Below are 19,910 nucleotides of genomic sequence, written 5' to 3' on the forward strand. Positions count from 1 at the left end.
TTGTACTTACATGGTCTCCGCGTAAGCCTTCTTTACCAATTTCACCAATGTCTCCTTTTTGGCCTTCGCTGCCCTAAAAATTATGAAACAATATCAGAAAAATGTGGAAATATTTTTGTAGAAATCCAAATACAATTCATACAGTAGGTTAAATCTAATTAATTTATATCCAAATTACTGCCTTTTTGACTTTACTATGGGGACCTGCTGATGTGTAACAATCATTATTCTTTACATAAATGACATCTTTCTTTCATAAACTGTCATTACCAAGAACAGACAGGTGGAAGATAAAGGTCAATGAAATCATTGCAAGTTCACAATCCCCTTAGACACCAGAGCTTCCTGTGTGCATTGTAAGGCACTGGAAATAATGTGAATTCAAACATGCAGGTGCATAAAGCCAGAAAAAAAACAAAATATATTTCTGTGTTAGGGCAATATTTGCAACATTTTTGTTGTACAATTCCTTTGCTTGTACTTAATTTAGTGTTTCAATACCTCTGTTTCTTCAGTACTCCAACCAATTAGTGACAAAGTTTTGATATTTTTGTTTAATACTTAAAAATTCTACAAGGGAATATTTATCCTTACTAATATAACTCTCACACAGTAAGTATTCTTTCAATTTTCTTTCTCAGAATACTGAGTCAATAAAATAGACCAGGACAATTTTACTTGTATTTTTTGGCTTTTCAGCTCATTACCAACTTACAGTTCAGCTCTGTATGTCTTTTTTATTAAAGTTGATTGACTGAAGAATGTGAAAAATGTCATGGGTGTATAATATTTCAGGGTGATTTGGAGACAGAAATAATTACCAAATTGTCACTTGACTTTCTGTTGGTTAAGAATAGATTCTGCAATTGAGTTGAACATAAGAATATCTGAAATTGGAACAGGAGTAGGCCATCTGCCCCATCAAGCCTGCTCTGCCACTCAATAAGATTGTGGCTGATCTGACCATGGACTCATCTCCACCTACCTGCCTTTTCCCCATAGCCCTTAACTCTCCTACTATGCAGAAATCTATCCAACCTTGTCTTAAATATATTTACTGAGATAGCCTTCAGTGCTTCATTGGGCTGAGAATGCCACAGATTCACTACTCTCTGCGAAAAACAGTTCCCCCTCAACTCCGTCCTAAGTCTACTCCCCGAACCTTGAGACTATGTCCCCTAGTTCTAGTCTCACCTCTATCTTATCTATCCCTTTCATAATTTTATATATTTCTATAAGAGGTCACATTTTAAGTCAATTGTAAGTTTTAAAATATTTAAAAATAAGCCCACTCCTCCAACAATAATAGGTTGAGATATATAATTATAATCTCCAATTTATTCTGCTAATGCTTTATTTCAAGCTGACAAATGAAAGAAAATATGAATATGTTTTAAGACTACCTACCACCATTCTCAAACAACTAAAATTATAAGATGCTTTTTTAATTTAAATGAGTAAGTGCTATTTTGATATTTCCTTTTACAAAATTTAGGTGCATATATGCCTTGGACAATTATTGGTGTTAATTATAGCCAATTATCGTTTTGCTGCTTTCTTTTCCTGGTCACATACAAGCTCCGATTTTATGGCTAGACCCAATATAATTTGCTATCAGCTGTCAAGTACAAGCCTGACCAGCTGAGTTCCTCCAACTTTCTGCGTGTTGCTCATAAATTTCCAGCATTGGCAGTCCCTTGTGTCCCAGTCACAAAGGATTTCAGGTGTCCCAGAATAATAGTGTCATTAAAGGAGTTGTTCAACAGATCACACTGTAGCTTTGTTGCAGTATGCAAATAAACCAGCGAGTGCAAAGCGCACGTTTAAACAAATGCATTAAAGCTTTCATAGGTACCAAACTGCAATTGTAACATACAAATGAGGTCACAATGGAAGCTTGAGAAAATAAAAGAAGCATCAAAAATTTTGGTGTATAGCAGTGCTTGCTATGAGGATCATGCAACCATATATATACTGACAGTTTCAATCAGAACTGTTGGCAAAATCCAGCCATTAAAGTTGTAAGTTATAAAGGGGACACTTTGGAGTACGAACCAATGTTCATGAATCATATGCATTGAGTAAAGAACTGTATTTCATGGGGAAACAAACATTTGAATGAGAAGCAATAAATAAATATAGGTATGCATTTTCTGAATATTACAAAATGACAGTACCGGATTTCCACTCATTCCTTTTTTACCAGGCGGTCCCGCAACACCACCGTTGCCCTGTAGGTACATAATATTTTATTAGTACTTATAACATTATAACAATCCAAGAAATAATCTTTTAGTCTAAATCTGCTTTCAAAAAAATTACCTGCTCTCCTGCTATTCCATCAATGCCATCAATTCCGTCAATACCCTGTCACAGTAGGAACGTTATAAACACTGGCTTAAAAATTAGAATTGTCAGGAAATTAAAAATTCTTGATGAATAATTAAATATTTTAACTTAGAACAAACATTATAAGTGTACCTGCTCTCCGGGATACCCTGCCATTCCCTGAAAAACAGAAACTCTTTAAACAAACTGTAGATACATAAGTACAATCAATCAAGACATTTTTAGTCAACTACTTCCAAAAGGAGAGTTTCTTGCCTTTGAGCCTCTGGTACCTGGACATCCTTCAATCCCACGAGTTCCATTTGGACCTGTTGGGCCTCTTTCACCCTAGAAACATCAATAAAAATATTGCTAAACTTGCAAAACTTCATGTAAAACACTGAAATGTATTTTTCTCACATTGTCAATGGTGTCTTTAAGGCAACATTAAAATAATTCTCTCTGTTTTTTTTAATTCCATTTATTTAATACAGTCTTAATAGTGAAATGGAGATTAAAGAATAAAATATTCATGAACAACACAAATACACAAACTAAGAAATGTTAAGGTATACACTTCAATTCAGTCCAATTCAATTAAAGTTCAATTGTCATTCAACCATACATGAATACTCATGAATACAGCCAAATGAGGCAGCGTTACTCGAGGATCAAGATGCAAAACAGAGTACCAACTGTCACACACAGCACAAAGCACACACAATACAGCAAGTACAAATGCTATCATAAACACGCAATAAAAGAGTCCAATACATGCGCTATCAATTCACAGTCGACCACAACAGAGCCCACTTCCCACTGAGCGACCATTGGAGGAAGCAGCACAGGAGGACATTTTGTTGACCCCATAGAAGCCGCTGTAATAGAACATACTGCCATCTTACTTTTCAACAATGAAAGCAAAATATAATAATGATATTGGTTTAAGGAAGATATACTTCCCTTTAATGATATGTGGCTGTGATTTGTACTGCTTGACAGCTACTGAAGAAGAAGATAAAATGTGTGATTAAATGTGTTTATTAACCTACAGATAAATATGAGTAAAGTTAAATAAAGCAGACAAGATGCTATTCTTCATGGAGTCAACTGTTGCTGATCAGAAAAAAATGCAGATAAGTTTAGAATCATGGAGAACAATTTATTGTTTCTCAGTTCATCCATAACTTCCATTCTTGTGCCAAAGTTATTTAATACGTCATTGCAAAGAGGAGCTCATTTATTTGTGGTAGCCCAATTGTACTGCGTGCACTGGTACATTTTGCAAAGAGTGTGTTGAGTTTCAGTCTATGAAACTATGGAAAAATGGTGAAATTTACTTATTGATAAGTGTCCTCTTGTTTCAAAGTTAGGGATAAGGGACAGAACTACTTTCTGAGTAGTTCAAAAGTTATTTCATATTACCTTTTTGTATTAGCTGTATAACTTCACATAGGGTACTCAGAAAAGAACACATCTTGTAAAGTTTGAACCTGATGCTATATTGTAAAGTGATAAGACAGCTGTACTTCGTCAAAATTAAAACACAGCAGTGTTCTCACCAGAAAACAACTGCTGGAATCAATTATTTTCCTGATTTGGCATAAGTGTATGTCCTAATGTTGCCAAAGTAGATTGTGACAAATAATAAGATTATTGACATTTCTAGAACAGTCAGACATTTGATGAAAATCAGAAAGGGCTGGATAAACACTCCTTAAAATTTAAGCACTCTTTATAATGGATAGTCGAAGAGTGTGTTGGCATAATGGAGGCAATGGTGAATATCATCATCAATCTCTACTTCAGCTGAGCTGAGGCTCCTGCAGTGTGGAATATACTGACTGAGCTGAGTACTTTCACAACATCTGAGACATATCTAGATAGGTACTTGAATTTCCAAGGCATAGAAGGCTACAGAACAAGTACTGGGATTAGCCCAGACAGATAATTAATGCTCAGACGGGGCAACCTGGTCTGAAGAGTCTCTTTCTGTGCTGTGTAACTCACTAACTTTGTACATAAAGTGACATATTTAACCAATCTGATCATTATGCTCTGGCTACCTCTGTGTATAGGGTGTCAGGGAGGGGTAGCACTTCTGGTGGGGGAACATGTCGCGTCCTTTTCAAGGCAGTCAGCCCACCTTTGGTCCCCACCTGGCACTCAACTCTCACCTGTGGCTCCTCGTAGCTGTTTGCATGCAACAGTGATCACACCCCGGGCAACGGTTTCAACAACCCGGCTAAACTAGGTGAGGGTAGCCGACGGGTCTCAAACCCTCGGTGAGACAGGGAGTTGTCTATCCCAGCATGTGAAGACAGACTCCGGCGGATTGAGCAGACGAGACCAATGGAAGGTCCAATGGTCAAGAAGGCAGTATCCGCAAGCATTATGGAATGTGTAGAGCAGAACAAGACACAGAAGACGTCTTGGTCATCCACTGCGCCTAGTCCCATCTCCAGCCATCTCGACTCTTGTCTTGCCACTGGATCCAGATGGGAATTGGGAAGGGAGAGTGAGGCTGACGCTACGCAACTCTCCCTCACGTAAATCCAAATCATGCGCTAGTCTCGACACAATCATCGTCATAATGGTGTCGAGGCCTTCAACGACGACAACGATTGACAAACTACCTCTGTCAACTAGATTCACCCAACCATCTCTGGAGCTCAACCAGCAATGGTGGGGAGACAGCTGAAGATTCTCACCAAGCTTCTGGGAGTGGACCAGGTAGGGTCTGCACAAAGCTGCTGATCGTGAACAATATAGCTGCGAGGACCTCAGATTGAGACTTGGGAAGAATGGACAGCCAGCAGCTAGGGAATGTCAGGGCCCAGGAATGGACAGAGGGAATGCAAATCTGGTCTGTCATCTTTCACATATCATTATGGTATTCAAATTGTATAATACAATGTGTTTCAGTTCTGGAAACCCTCCAACCCAATTTCTCCTGCATATTTGCTTGGTTTGGGATTGAATAATCATCCATTGTATCTTAAAAACAAAGTTTTCTGCAGATTCTGAGGAACCCAGCAAGTGAGGCAGCATCGGCCCCCAAGCAACACATATTCCACACTCCCCTCCTACCCCTCCTCACAGTCCCCCACCCTGCTCTCATGACTATACCCCTTCCCCACACAAAACCACCACGGTGGGCTTCACAGCTGAACAGGTGAGAAGATGGCTGAAACGTCTCAACTCAAGCAAGGCTGCAGGACCGGATGGTGTCAGTACCAGGGTGCTCAAAGCCTGTGCTCCTCAGCTATGTGGAGTACTTCACCATGTCTTCAACCTGAGCCTGAGGCTCTGGAGGGTTCCTGTACTGTGGAAGACGTCCTGCCTCGTCCCTGCACCGAAGACGCCGTGCCCCAGCGGCCTCAACGACTGCAGACCGGTGGTATTGACCTCCCACATCATGAAGACCCTGGAGAGACTTGTTCTGGAGCTGCTCAGGCCTATGGTCAGGCCACAATTAGATTCCCTCCAGTTCGCCTTCCAGCACCGACTAGGAGTTGAGGATGCTACTGTGTACCTGCTGAACCATGTCTATGCCCACCTGGACAAGCCAGTGAGCACTGTGAGGGTCATGTTTTTTGACTTCTCCAGTGCGTTCAGCACCATCCTCCCTGCTCTGCTGGGGGAGAAGCTGACAACGATGCAGGTGGATGCTTTCCTGGTGTCATGAATTCTTGATTACCTGACTGGCAGACCACAGTACGTGCGCTTGCAACACCGTGTGTCCGACAGAGTGATCAGCAGCACTGGGGCTCTACAGGAGACTGTCTTGTCTCCCTTTCTCTTCACCATTTACACTTCGGACTTTAACTACTGCACAAAGTCTTGTCAGCTTCAGAAGTTTTCTGATGACTCTGCCATAGTTGGATGCATCAGTAAGGGAGATGAGGCTGAGTACAGGGCTACGGTAGGAAACTTCGTCACATGGTGTGAGCAGAATTATCTGCAGCTTAATGTGAAAAACTAAGGAGCTGGTGGTAGTCCTGAAGAGAGCTAAGGTACCGGCGACCCCTGTTTCCATCAGGGTCAGTGTGGACATGGTGGAGGATTACAAATACCTAGGGGTATGAATTGACAATAAACTGGACTGGTCAAAGAACACTAAGGCTGTCTACAAGAAGGGTCAGAGCCGTCTCTATTTCCTGAAGAGACTGAGGTCCTTTAACATCTGCCAGACGATGCTGAGGATGTTCCACGAGTCTGTGGTGGCCAGTGCAATCATGTTTGCTGTTGTGTGCTGGGGCAGCAGGCTGAGGGTAGCAGACACCAACAGAATCAACAAACTCATTTGTAAGGCCACTGATGTTGTGGGGATGGAACTGGACTCTCTGACGGTGGTGTCTGAAAAGAGGATGCAGTCCAAGTTGCATGCCATCTTGGACAATGTCTCCCATCCACTACATAATGTACTGGTTGGGCACAGGAGTACATTCAGCCAGAGACTCATTCCACCGAGATGCAACACAAGAGCGTCATAGGAAGTCATTCCTGCCTGTGGCCATCAAACTTTACAACTCCTCCTTTGGAGGGTCAGACACCCTGAGCCAATAAGCCGGTCCTGGATTTATTTCCTGGCATAATTTACGTATTACTATTTAACTATTTATGGTTTTATTACTATTTAATTATTTATGGTGCAACTGTAACAAAAACCAATTTCCCCCCCGGGATCAATAAAGTATGACTATGACTATGACTATGACTAGGACTATCTATGAAGATGAATAAACTGTCGACATTTCAGGCTGACAACCTTCATCAGGACTGGAGAGGAAGGAGGAGGAATTTGGAATAAGAAAGTGGATGGAGGGAAAGGAGTAAAAGGTGAGGGGTGACAGGTGAAACTAGGTGAGGGGGGAGATGGGTGGGTGGGTGGGATAGGGAGGATGAAATAAGAAGCTGGGAGGTGATAAGTAGAGAGAGTAAAGTGCTGAAGAAGAAGGAATCTGGTAGGACAGGACAATGAGCCAATGGGAGAAAGGGAAGGAGGAGAAGCATCAGAGGCGGATGATGGGCAGGTGAGCAGAAAAGGAGAGGTAAGGGGGAGCCAGAATGCATGTTGGTGGTCCTGATGTGAAAAAAGAGTGGATTAAATGCCTGGGCTGGTCCAATTGTACTTTAGGACATTGTGGGGAGCCAGGAAAGAAATTGCTTAGGTCCTGGCAGAGATAATTGCATCTTCATTAGCCACAACTGACGTATTGAAAGACTGGAGGCTTGTTAATGTTGTGCTTTTATTTAGGAATGGCTGAAAGGACAAGGCAGGTCTGTGAGCCTAATATCACTGGTGGGAAAGTTACTAGATGTGATTCCGAGAGATATACCCTATCTGCATTTGGAAAAGCCATGTTTGATTAGGAATAGTCAGCATGGCTTTGTGCATGAAGAATGTGTCTCAGGTATGCGATTCAGTTGTTTTAAAGACAAGATCTTTCGAATAGACAAGGTCAGGTGGATAGGCATTGTCTATATGGACTTTGCAAAGCCTTTGACTAGGTCCTGTGTGGTAGGCTGGTCTGGAAGGATAGGTCACATGGAATCCAGAGTGAGCCGGTCAACTGGCTACAAACTTGGGTTGGTGCAAGGAGACAGAGTGGAGGGTTGTTTTTCAAATTAATGCCCTGTGGCTAGTGGTGTGCCGCAGGGATTAATGCTGGGTGCCCCGCTTTTTGTCATATATATTAATGATTTGGAATGATAATTTAGATGGGATGAATAATAAAACTGCAGTTTGCACCTAAATTGCTGGTGAAGTGGACAGTGAAGAAGGTAATAAGAGGATCTAAATGAACTGGGAAAGTGGTCAAATGAATGGCAGGTGGAATTTAATTCAGGCAAGTGTGAAGTAAGACATTTTGAAAAATCAGAGCAAGACATGCCCAGTAAATGAAAGGACCCCAGAAAATGTTGTAGAACAGAGAGACTAAGGGTACAAGTACATAGTTCTTTCTAAGTAACAACACAGGTAGAAAGGGTGATGAGGAAACCACAGTACAGGAATTGGAATATCATTTTAGTGCTGAACAAAATGTTGGAGAGACTGTAACTGAAGTATTACGTGGATTTCTGGCCTCCATACTCTAGGAAAGATATGATTAACCTAGAAAGGGTGCAGAGAAGATTCTCAAGAGTGTTGCCAGAACTGGAGGGCTTCAGATGTGAGGGTAGACTAAATAATCTGGGATAACTTTCTCAGGAATGAAGGATGTGTATAAAACCATATAGCACATAGATAAGTTGAATGGTCACTGTCTTTTTTCTAGGGTAAGGGAGACTAAAAGTAGAGGCAGAGGTTTAATGAAACTGTGGAAAGATTTAGAAAGGACCTGATCCGTTCCCAATGTCCCAGTTGTGACACTGAGGGGCAAGTTCTTCGCCCAGAGTGTGGTGGGTATATGGAAGATTAAGTGGTGGAGATGGGAACAATTACAGCATTAAAAGACAATTAGAGAGGTATATGTTGAGAGGGATATGGGGCAAATGCAGGCTCAGCTGGGCACATTAGTCTCCATGGGTGAATTAGGGTGAGGGGTGGACTTTTCTATGCTGTATAACTTTATGACTGCATGAGTCTCGCTTTGTGAAGTTAAACCCTGGCAGTGCTTTTGGATAATTATATATCATATAGGACCCAAACATATGCAAATTGTTGTGTAGTCGATCAAAAATTTATTCTAGTTTGCTACTGTCTCCAACTCAGCTTTTACAATTATTTCAGAAATAACATGTACAAATATACCTTAGAGCTGCTTGGAGTTACATTTAAAGCTGATAGAAGTTTTTAGCTAAATACACATGCATGTTTTCATTATTTCTCTGACATCCTTGTTTTGGCCTTGTTCCTCTATTTCTGTACATGGCCCCAAAGCCTCTAATTTAACACAGGCTTAGTTACAGCAGAGCCTAAGTACAACTTGGATCAAAGCCAATTAACACTGGTCTATTCCAGTGTTCAGGATCAGGATAAGATCACACTTCCATTTGCAAAAGAAACATTAAAGTGCCAACTTACTGGTTCCCCATCTTCTCCAAAATAACCTGGAAATCCCTTTGCTCCTCGATTTCCCTGAAATAACAGTGACACATTTACCAAAAGACAACAGATCTGTGTGAGTTAGATGTCTAACAACTAGCAACAATGGATACAGTTTCAACCATGAATCAACCATAATCTTTAAGTATCAAATACATTCCAAAAAATAATCAGAGTTAGAATGAAGGTCCTGTTGCAACTCTAGGGTTCATAATGCTACACTGAGCCAAGAGTTTCAATGCAATAAGGTGTTGAACATTCTGCCTTCACTTGAAGCAGGGTGGGGCAGATCTGGTGGGAGGTTTTAGAAAAACTCTAAAAGCTCCTACCACTGTTGGCAAAAGTGGAAACCATGAAACAGACGAGAAAATTTCACTCAGACCATCTAATCCCTCTAAAAGAAGTAATTAAGAGCTTATTGATGCTGTTTGTCAGCACCTTTCAGCCAGATAATTGTGACTCTAGGTCCTCAAACAGACCTGGGCACTTACTGTCTTATTGACAATAGACAATAGGTGCAGAAGTAGACGATTCGGCCCTTCGAGCCTGCACCTCCATTCTGAGATCATGGCTGATCATCTACTATCAATACCCAGTTCCTACCTAGTCCCCATAACCCTTGATTCCCCTATCCATAAGATACCTATCTAGCTCCTTCTTGAAAGCATCCAGAGAATTGGCCTCCACTGCCTTCTGAGGCAGCGCGTTCCACACCTCCACAACTCTCTGGAAGAAGAAGTTCCTCCTCAACTCTGTCCTAAATGCCCTACCCTTTATTCTTAAACCATGCCCTCTGGTACTGGACTCTCCCAGCATCTGGAACATATTTCCTGCCTCTATCTTGTCCAATCCCTTAATAATCTTATATGTCTCAATCAGATCCCCCCTCAATCTCCTTAATTCCAGTGTGTACAAGCCTAGTCTCTCTAACCTCTCTGCGTAAGACAGTCGGGACATCCCAGGAATTAACCTAGTGAACCTACGCTGCACCTCTTCCACAGCCAAGATGTCCTTCCTTAACCCTGGAGACCAAAACTGCACACAATACTCCAGGTGCGGTCTCACCAGGGCCCTGTACAAATGCAAAAGGATTTCCTTGCTCTTGTACTCAATCCCCTTTGTGATAAAGGCCAACATTCCATTAGCCTTCTTCACTGCCTGTTGCACTTGCTCATTCACCTTCAGAGACTGATGAACAAGTACTCCTAGATCTCTTTGTATTTCTCCCTTACCTAACTCAACACTGTTCAGATAATAATCTGCCTTCCTGTTCTTGCTCCCAAAGTGAATAACCTCACACTTATTCACATTAAACGCCATCTGCCAAGTTTCTGCCCACTCACCCAACCTATCCAAGTCACCTTGAATTCTCCTAACATCCTCATCACATGTCACACTGCCACCCAGTTTAGTATTATCAGCAAACTTGCTGATGTTATTCACAATGCCTTCCTCTAAATCATTGATGTAAATCGTAAACAGCTGTGGTCCCAATACCGAGCCGTGTGGCACCCCACTATTCACCACCTGCCATTCTGAGAAACACCCATTCACCGCTACCCTTTGCTTTCTATCTCCCAACCAGTTTTCTATCCATGTCAATATCCTCCCCTCAATGCCATGAGCTCTGATTTTACCCACCAATCTCCTATGTGGTACCCTATCAAATGCCTTCTGAAAGTCAAGGTACACCACATCCACTGGATCTCCCACGTCTATCTTCCTGGTTACATCCTCGAAAAACTCCAATAGATTAGTCAAGCATGATTTGCCCTTGGTAAATCCATGCTGGCTCGGCCCAATCTTATCACTGCTATCAAGATATGCTGCTATTTCATCTTTAATAATGGACTCTAGCATCTTCCCCACTACTGATGTTAGGCTAACAGGGTGATAGTTCTCTGTTTTCTCCCTCCCTCCTTTCTTAAAAAGTGTGATAACATTAGCCATTCGCCAATCCTCAGGAACTGATCCTGAATCTAAAGAACATTGGAAAATGATCACCAATGCATCCGCAATTTCCAGAGCCACCTCTTTTAGTACCCTAGGATGCAGACCATCTGGACCTGGGGATTTGTTAGCCTTCAGTCCCATCAGTCTACTCATCACCATTTCCTTCCTAATGTCAATCTGTTTCAGTTCCTCTGTTACCCTATGTCCTTGGCCCATCCATACATCTGGGAGATTGCTTGTGTCTTCCTTAGTGAAGACAGATCCTTGATTAAGATTAAGATTCCTTGATTAAGTGCACTCTTCTGATAACTGATGTTAGAGGAGGGTCACCTTAGTCCTGTGAATGGTGTTTGCAATATTATATTTACTGTTCCAAACACTCCACTTATGTTTGGGATAATAAATATAGTATTGTGAAAAGCATATGCTTTCAAAACACTGCCTTCCTCTTCTTCCTCAGTTTCCTCTCTTCCAATATAGTGACAGTAAAAGATGGCCGATAGGAATTTCACCCTGCTGTTGAGAGGTTCCCACTGTAGGGAACAATTGTGTCCATCAGCTCCCAGGTGCAAGAGCATTAGAAGCAATCCATAGAAGTCAAATCATAAGAAATATAATTAATGCATTTCCATGTATTCCAAATGAATTGTAATTGTAATTAAGGAAGTAGTAACAACTGTAGTTATGTGAAACAAATAGGCATTGGAGGTGTAGACTTCAGGAAGGGCCAAACTGTGTTTGGAAATTTGGTTGTATCATTCTCAAGGTGGAAATTCCTTCAGTAATTAGTCACAGTGCTGATAAATCCCAAACTTAGGCCATTACATTTTCACCAAGCTTCATTCCAGTTGAATTTTACATCTTTAGCACAGGGACTTACCTGAACCCCTTTTTTACCCCTTGGCCCTTTGGCACCTGGTTCTCCTATGCATTTGCAGAGGACACAGCAGCATTCCTTTTCCACAATTGCATTCTAGGATAAACAAGTACATGGGTTAATGCTTCACATGGCATGAGTACAAATTCACTGCTGGATAGCAAGCTTAAAGCTACAATTTTTCCCCATTTAAAATAAATGTTATTCTGTTTAAGGCTTCTTAAGGTTGATATTACCAGGGGTGGTAATGGAGACAAGCTCCCACTACCTATTAAATACTCGCAATGACATGTGCCTCAAATAACCCCTGATAACCAAGTCCAGTTCCTGGCCTTTGCACGTGGTTTAGCTACTAAGCCCTGCAGAACCATTTCTACCGATAGGAGAAGGGGCAAAGGCAGGTTACTGGCATCTCAAACCAGTCACTTTGGGCAGATGGGGTTCATCAGCTGTGGTTGGCAGCTTATCTAGGAGAAGGAAAACTCTGATCTCAAACCTCTGCTGCCTTGCAGCATTACCCACTCATGGGGAAGGCTTCAGGAGTAAACCCCAAGGGAAAATCCGGAGCTGGAGTCCCTAAGGCAGTACTACATTGAGTTCAATGCTGACTGACAACTCCTGTGATGCTGCTGGTATCGGTCTCTGCCATTCCTTTGGGTTCATCAGATGCATGGATAAGGGAACCTTGCTATGTGAGCAACAGCTTGCTCTCTATATCGTCAGGCTTGTGTATCTGGACAACAAGGATACAACAATCCATGGTTGACGCTGACTGACAGAGGCTCCACTCACTCACTACTCTATTTAAATCATGTAGAACTAAATAAAGTCTGAAGAGTGGCATAATCTTCACTAATGTGGTGTTATTCTCATCCATAGATTACTGGACAGCTAAAAAGAAGCATTTGTGGATTTGTGGAATCAAGTGTGCCATGCAGATTATAATAAGTAGGTTATCAAAAATAAAATGAGTAATGGCAAAGTAATTGCAAAACAGAGCAGAACTTATTTAAGGATGGTGTTATTGAAAGAATTAGCAGGGAGTTAAACAGTAAATGTAAAGAAAATCACTATAGATTTTAGCAAATGAAATAAAAGCAGAAGGAGATCAGGCAACATCTGAGGAGAAGGAAGCAGAAGTTAATGTTCCAGGTTGATGATACTTCTCATCTTGATGAACATTTCTGATGAACCATCAATGTCAGGCCTGAATGAAAGATCACCAGCATGAAATATTAATTCTGTCTCGCATTCCACAGTTATTGCAAGGATGATGAGTTTTTACAGTATTTTATATGCACCTGATTTTTTTCTGCTTTTTTGTTATAATAAACATGTCATTGGGCAGAAATATCTGAACAAGGATTGATCTGGTAAAGAGGAAATTCATATAATCTGTAACAAAAATGAACTGAATTCTGTTTTGGTTATTATAGAAGCAGAAATGCTATTTTTGAAAGCAAAAAAAAAACAAATTGGATAAATTAAGGCCAATGGGGAAAAATCAGAAATAGCAGCAATATTAAAAATACTTCTTAAAATTTGCAAAGAATAATTGTTTTAATAGGGTTTACATACTATTTGTGTGTGTAAAGCATTTGCTATATCCGCCATTTCAATTGATAGTGCTTTCTTATATCCAAATCCTCTTCCAAATTCAATAGAAGATAAGTCACGAACATTTTGTGCACCCTCTAGAGCCACAGCAATGAGTGCATTGATACCTACAATAATAAAATTTCTATTTATTAATTGTACAATACATGTTTGAATATGATCAAAGATTTTGATTGAATATTTGGCCCATTTACAAGTTAAGGAATACACTTTCTTTTAAGAAGAATAATTACACAATGATCTATTACTAAATATTTTCACAGAACTCAAAAGAACATAAAATTGATTTTAGTCAATTGTCCTGATAAAGGGACTCGGTCTGAAACGTCGACTGCACCTCTTCCTAGAGATGCTGTCTGGCTTGCTGTGTTCACCAGCAACTTTGATGTGTGTTAATTGACTTTAGTTCCTAGTCATTGTATTCGTAGAGGAACCTTTTTAATGTTGACAGATATTTTGAGACCATCAGTAAAATGATTTGCAGAAATGTATTGGACCAAAATAATAAATAACAGCCTTCTGAATTCATTGCCTACACCGACAGAAGACAAATAGCCTCAGGGGTCAGATCCTTGAATGCAGCTGGTGTCTCTTGGAGCTAGAATCCGGCATATGTTGATTGTTTAGAAGAGCCAGAGAAAATCAGAAGAATGAGCCAGAAAGCCTTTTAGTCAAGTTAGTGTTGAAGTTCTGTAGTCAATAAATGAGAATATATGTTATAATTTGTCAGCTATAAACTGGATTTTTGCTTCTGGCCTGGGCACTATCAATAATAAAACTAAACTCTCTGAGGGTTGAAATATTATCAGATCAGGTTAAGTGGTGGAGTGGGTGACTATGAAGTGGAGAAGAGCTGGAGTGAAATTCTGAAAGGTCACTGAGTTGCTTTCTTAGGCTAGAAGACATAGTCATAGGGTATGGGATCGGTTATTAAAAGCTGAGATTACTGAAATAACAAGTTGTTTCTTCAGTGGGTTATAATCTTTTGGAGTTCTCTTCCATAATGCTCAGAAACTGAGTGTACTTGAGGCTGAGATTGAAACGCACCAGGGGAATCAAGTGAAATGGGGTTTGCCAGGAAAATAGTCTTCTGGATTAGTGAACTATTGATTGCTGGAGCCGGACCATCAACTAATCCTTTCCTAATCATCATCAAAGAATTTAAGAGGCCATTTCCTGGCCTGTAACCAGGAATGGGCAGGAAGGAAAAATAATTATATTCAATGCAACACGCACAACATGCAGGAGGATCTCAGCAAGTCAGGCAACATCTATGGAAATGAGTAAACATTCGAGGTTTTGGGCCAAGACCCTGCTTCAGGGCTGAGAAGTAAGGGGGGGGGGGATGTCAGTATAAAATGTGGGGGGAGGGGAAGGATGATAGCTAGAGGGTGACAGGTGGGTAGGAAAGGTAAAGGGCTGGAGAGGAAGGATTTAATAGGAGAGGAGGGCAGACCATAGGTGAAAGGGAAGGAGGAGGGGATGCGGGGGAGGTGATAGACAGATGAGGAGAGGTACGAGGCCAGAGTAGGGAATAGAAGAAAAGGGGAAGATGAGCAAAAAAAAAAATAACCAGAAGAAGAATTCGATATTCATGCCATCGGGTTGGAGACCACCCAGATGGAATATAGGGCACAAGAAGAGGGCATGGACTACATGTCAGAACAGGAATGGGAATTGGAATTAAAGTGTTTGGCCAACAGGAAGATGGAGCAGAGGTGCTATACGAAGTGGTCCCCCAATTTATGATGGGTTTCACCAGTGTAGAGGAGACCACGCTGGGAGCACCGAACACAATAGATGGCCCCAGCAGATTCACAAATGAAATGTTGCCTCACCTGGAGGACTGTTTGGGGTCCTGAATGGAGGTGAGGGAGGAGGTGAATGGGCAGGTGCAGCACTTTGGCTGCTTGCAGGGATAAGTGCCAGGAGGGAGATTAGTGGGGAGGGACCAATGGACAAGGGAATCACAGAGGGAGATGTTCCTGTGGAAGGCGGAGCATGGGGGTGAGATAAAGTTACATTTATGGTAGGATCCCTTTAGAGATATGGAATTTGTGGAGAATGACGTGTTGGATGTGGAGGCTGATGGGGTGGTAGGTGAGGACAGGAGGAACTCTATCACTATTAAGATGGTGAGAAGATGGGGTGACTGCGGATGTTTGCGAAATGGCAGAGATGCAGTGAGGGCAGTATCAATGGTGGAGGAAGGGAAACCCCATTTTCTGAAGAAGGAGGACATCTTTGATGTTCTAGAAAGGAAAGCAAATGTAGTGGAGATGAAGGAACTGAGAAAAGGTAATAGCATTTTTACAAGGGACAGGATGGGAAGAGGCATAGTCAAGATAACCATGAGAATAGGTAGGTAGTTTATAAAAGATGTCGGTTGACAGTTTGTCTCCAGAGATGGAGACAGAGAGATCGAGAAAGGGGGGGAGGTGTCAGAAGTGGAGAAGTGAATTAAGGGCAGGGTGGAAGTTGGAGGTAAATTGATGAAATTGACAAGCTCAGTATAGGTACGTATATGAAGCAGTGGAGGAAGAGTCGGGGAGCATTACCGAGAAATGCTTGGAACATGGTTTGTTCTACATAGCCAAGGCAGGCATAAATGGGGACCATGCGTGTGCCCATGGCTAACCCTCGAGTCTGGGGAAAGTGGTAAGAGTCGAAGGAAAAATTTTGAGCGTGAAGACCAGTCTGCCAGACAGAGGAGGGTGGTGATGGAGGGGAGCTGGTTGGTTCTCTTATTGAGAAAAAAACAGAGAGCTTTAAGGCCTTCTTGATGGAAATGTTATTTTTATTGGTGTTAAGTAAAAAATGTGGAGGCTTTAAAACAGCCATATACAAACCCTATTCAGCAATAAATCTTTATTTTTCCTTTTACTACCACTCATGTTGGATGATATTCCAGTGCTTCAACCAGACTTCCAAAGACGTATAACCCACTGAATAAAGGTACAACCAGGTTGACTAGTACTTCTCCAGGACTGAAAATTTCCCTGAAGTCCCAAATCTCTGATTTCTTGATCAAAATATCAAAGAATGAACTTTATTCGCTATATACATCTACATGCATATGTTTCAGGAACTTGCTGTGGTGTGTTGGTCAGGGTGCAGCATGCAACAATACACAACAACATTCAGCAATTATAAAGAACAACAATTATAAAAATTAAAGTTGGGGTTGAAGTACAGGTATGGAATAAAATGTACATAAATACTAGCATGTGTTTACAATGTAAACAGTACTGTAAGAAGTGGTTTAAAGTGACAGTGCAGTGATGGGGGTAATAAATAGAGGGGTGGGGTTAACTAGAATGGCTGATCAGTTTAACAGCCTGGGGAAGGAACACTTAAGATGGTATTTCGAGAAGAGAGCTTTCAGAGAGGGTAGTTTACAGGGTAGGTAGTGTCCACAATGACTTTTCCTGTCTGCTTCTCTGTGCTGGATACATACAAGTACTGCAGTGATGGTAGACTGCAGCCAATAACCTTTTCTGCTGATCTGATAGTTTGCTGTAGCTTTTGTGTACTGTGAGAGGATACTGCACCAATCCAGACTGTAATGGCTGACGTGAGGATGCTCTCTATGATAGCAATGTAGAACTGCATCAATATATTCTGAAATAAATAGGATTTTACCAAATGCACAAGACATACATCCTTTGCCGAGCCTTTTCGTTAATGAAGAAGATATGGTTCTCCCGTATGAGGTGCTATGAAATAATTACGCCCAGGAATCTGAATGTTGAAGTGGTGCTGAGTTGTCGAGGATGAGACACATTTCTTCTGAAGCTGATATGCATCTCCATGGTTTAGAGGGCATTCAGCTCCAGGACACTAGCTTGTTTACTTCCTGGTGGTAGTAGTGAGTAGTCCAATGACAGTGGTGCCCTTTCACTAACTTTATCAATTTAACCAATGGATCACTAGAGATGCAGTCATTGGTCTTTAGGGAAAATAGGAACGGGGAGAGAACACACCCCTGTAGGGCACCAGTGCTAAATAAGCAGAACGTACAGATGTGTTCTTCTCACGCTCTTAAACTTTTCGATGATTTTAAGTTCCATGGCCCCCACCGCTTTATTTTCACCATGGATTTCCAGTCCCTATATACTTCCATCCCCCATCAGGAAGGTCTCAAAGCTCTCCGCTTCTTTTTGGATTCCAGACCTAATCAGTTCCCCTCTACCACCACTCTGCTCCGTCTAGCGGAATCAGTCCTCACTCCTAATAATTTCTCCTTTGGCTCCTCCCACTTCCTCCAAACTAAAGGTGTAGCTATGGACACCCGTATGGGTCCCAGCTATACCTGCCTTTTTGTTGGCTTTGTGGAACAATCTATGTTCTGTACCTGTTCTGGTATCTGTCCCCCACTTTTCCTTCGCCACATCGACGACTGCATTGGCACTGCTTCCTGCACGCATGCTGAGCTCGTTGACTTTATTAACTTTGCCTCCAACTTTCACCCTGCCCTCAAGTTTACCTGGTCCATTTCCGACACCTCCCTCCCCTTTCTAGATCTTTCTGTCTCCGTCTCTGGAGACAGCTTATCTACTGATGTCTACTATAAGCCTACTGACTCTCACAGCTATCTGGACTATTCCTCTTCTCACCCTGTCTCTTGCAAAAAAGCCATCCCCTTCTCGCAATTCCTCCGTCTCCGCCGCATCTGCTCTCAGGATGAGGCTTTTCATTCCAGGATGGGGGAGATGTCCTCCTTTTTTAAAGAAAGGAGCTTCCCTTCCTCCACTGTCAACTCTGCTCTGAAACACATCTCCCCCATTTCACGCACATCTGCTCTCACTTCATCCTCCCGCCACCCCACTAGGAATAGGGTTCCCCTGGTCCTCACCTACCACCTCACCAGCCTCCGGGTCCAACATATAATTCTCCGTAACTTCCGCCACCTTCAACGGGATCCCACCACTAAGCACATCTTCCCCTCCCCACTACTTTCCACAAGGATCGCTCCCTACGTGACTCCCTTGTCTATTCGTCCCTCCCATCCCTCCCCACTGATCTCCCTCCTGGCACTTATCCTTGTAAGCGGAACAAGTGCTACACATGCCCTTACACTTCCTCCCTTACCACCATTCAGGGCCCCAGACAGTCCTTCCAGGTGAGGTGACACTTCACCTGTGAGTCGGCTGGGGTGATATACTGCGTCCGGTGCTCCCTATGCGGCCTTCTATGTATTGGCGAGACCTGACGCAGACTGAGAAATTGTTTTGCTGAACACCTATGCTCTGTCCGCCAGAGAAAGCAGGATCTCCCAGTGGCCACACATTTTAATTCCACATCCTATTCCCATTCTGACATGTCTATACATGGCCTCTTCTACTGTAAAGATGAAGCCACACTCAGGTTGGAGGAACAACACCTTATATTCCGTCTGGGTAGCCTCCAACCTGATGGCATGAACATTGACTTCTCTAACTTCCGCTAATGCCCCACCTCCCCCTCGTACCCCATCCGTTATTTATATACACGTTCTTTCTCTCACTCTCCTTTTTCTTCCTCTGTCCCTCTGACTATACACCTTGCCCATCCTCTGGGCTTTCCCTCCCTCCCCCTTTTCCTTCTCCCTGGCCCTCCTGTCCCATGATCCTCTCATATCCCCTTTGCCAATCACCTGTCCAGCTCTTGGCTCCATCCCTCCCCCTCCTGTCTGCTCCTATCATTTAGGATCTCCCCCGCCCCCTCCCACTTTTAAATCTCTTACTATCTCTTTCTTCAGTTAGTCCTGACGAAAGGTCTCGGCCTGAAACGTCGACTGTACCTCTTCCTAGAGATGCTGCCTGGCCTGCTGTGTTCACCAGCAACTTTTATGTGTGTTGCTTGAATTTCCAGCATCTGCAGAATTCCTCGTGTTTGTGCAGATGTGTTTGCCTGGTCTCACATACTGCATCCTGTCAGAAAGGAAGTTTGTGATCTACATGCAGGCGAGACATGGAATGTTAAGTTTGGTGAGTTTCCTTTGCAGAAGCTCGGGGATGATGGTATTGAAGGTTGAACTGAAATCAGCAAAGAGAATCCTGAATTACGTACAGGGAAGCTGAGATACCTCAATTCCTAATCACC

The 19,910-nt window shown here is 42.3% G+C and overlaps 1 protein-coding gene across 3 annotated transcripts in view; it reads right to left on the reverse strand.

Annotated features, from left to right (window-relative positions):
- LOC140212549 (collagen alpha-6(VI) chain-like) overlaps positions 1-19,910 on the reverse strand; it is a 111,500-nt gene that overhangs the window by 62,258 nt on the left and 29,332 nt on the right. For all 3 annotated transcript variants that reach the window (XR_011889744.1, XM_072283507.1, XM_072283506.1), the window contains exons 6-13: positions 13,788-13,933; positions 12,213-12,305; positions 9,359-9,412; positions 2,605-2,676; positions 2,482-2,508; positions 2,323-2,367; positions 2,178-2,231; positions 11-73 (exon numbers count right to left, since the gene is read on the reverse strand). Coding sequence is in view for 2 of the 3 variants with exons in the window: in XM_072283507.1 (XP_072139608.1) it covers positions 11-73; positions 2,178-2,231; positions 2,323-2,367; positions 2,482-2,508; positions 2,605-2,676; positions 9,359-9,412; positions 12,213-12,305; positions 13,788-13,933 (554 nt within the window). In the remaining variant the exon portion in view is untranslated. The remainder of the gene's footprint in view (positions 1-10; positions 74-2,177; positions 2,232-2,322; positions 2,368-2,481; positions 2,509-2,604; positions 2,677-9,358; positions 9,413-12,212; positions 12,306-13,787; positions 13,934-19,910) is intronic.

Source organism: Mobula birostris, chromosome 19 (genome assembly GCF_030028105.1).
Source record: "Mobula birostris isolate sMobBir1 chromosome 19, sMobBir1.hap1, whole genome shotgun sequence".
In the NCBI taxonomy this organism is placed as follows: Eukaryota; Metazoa; Chordata; class Chondrichthyes; order Myliobatiformes; family Myliobatidae; genus Mobula; species Mobula birostris.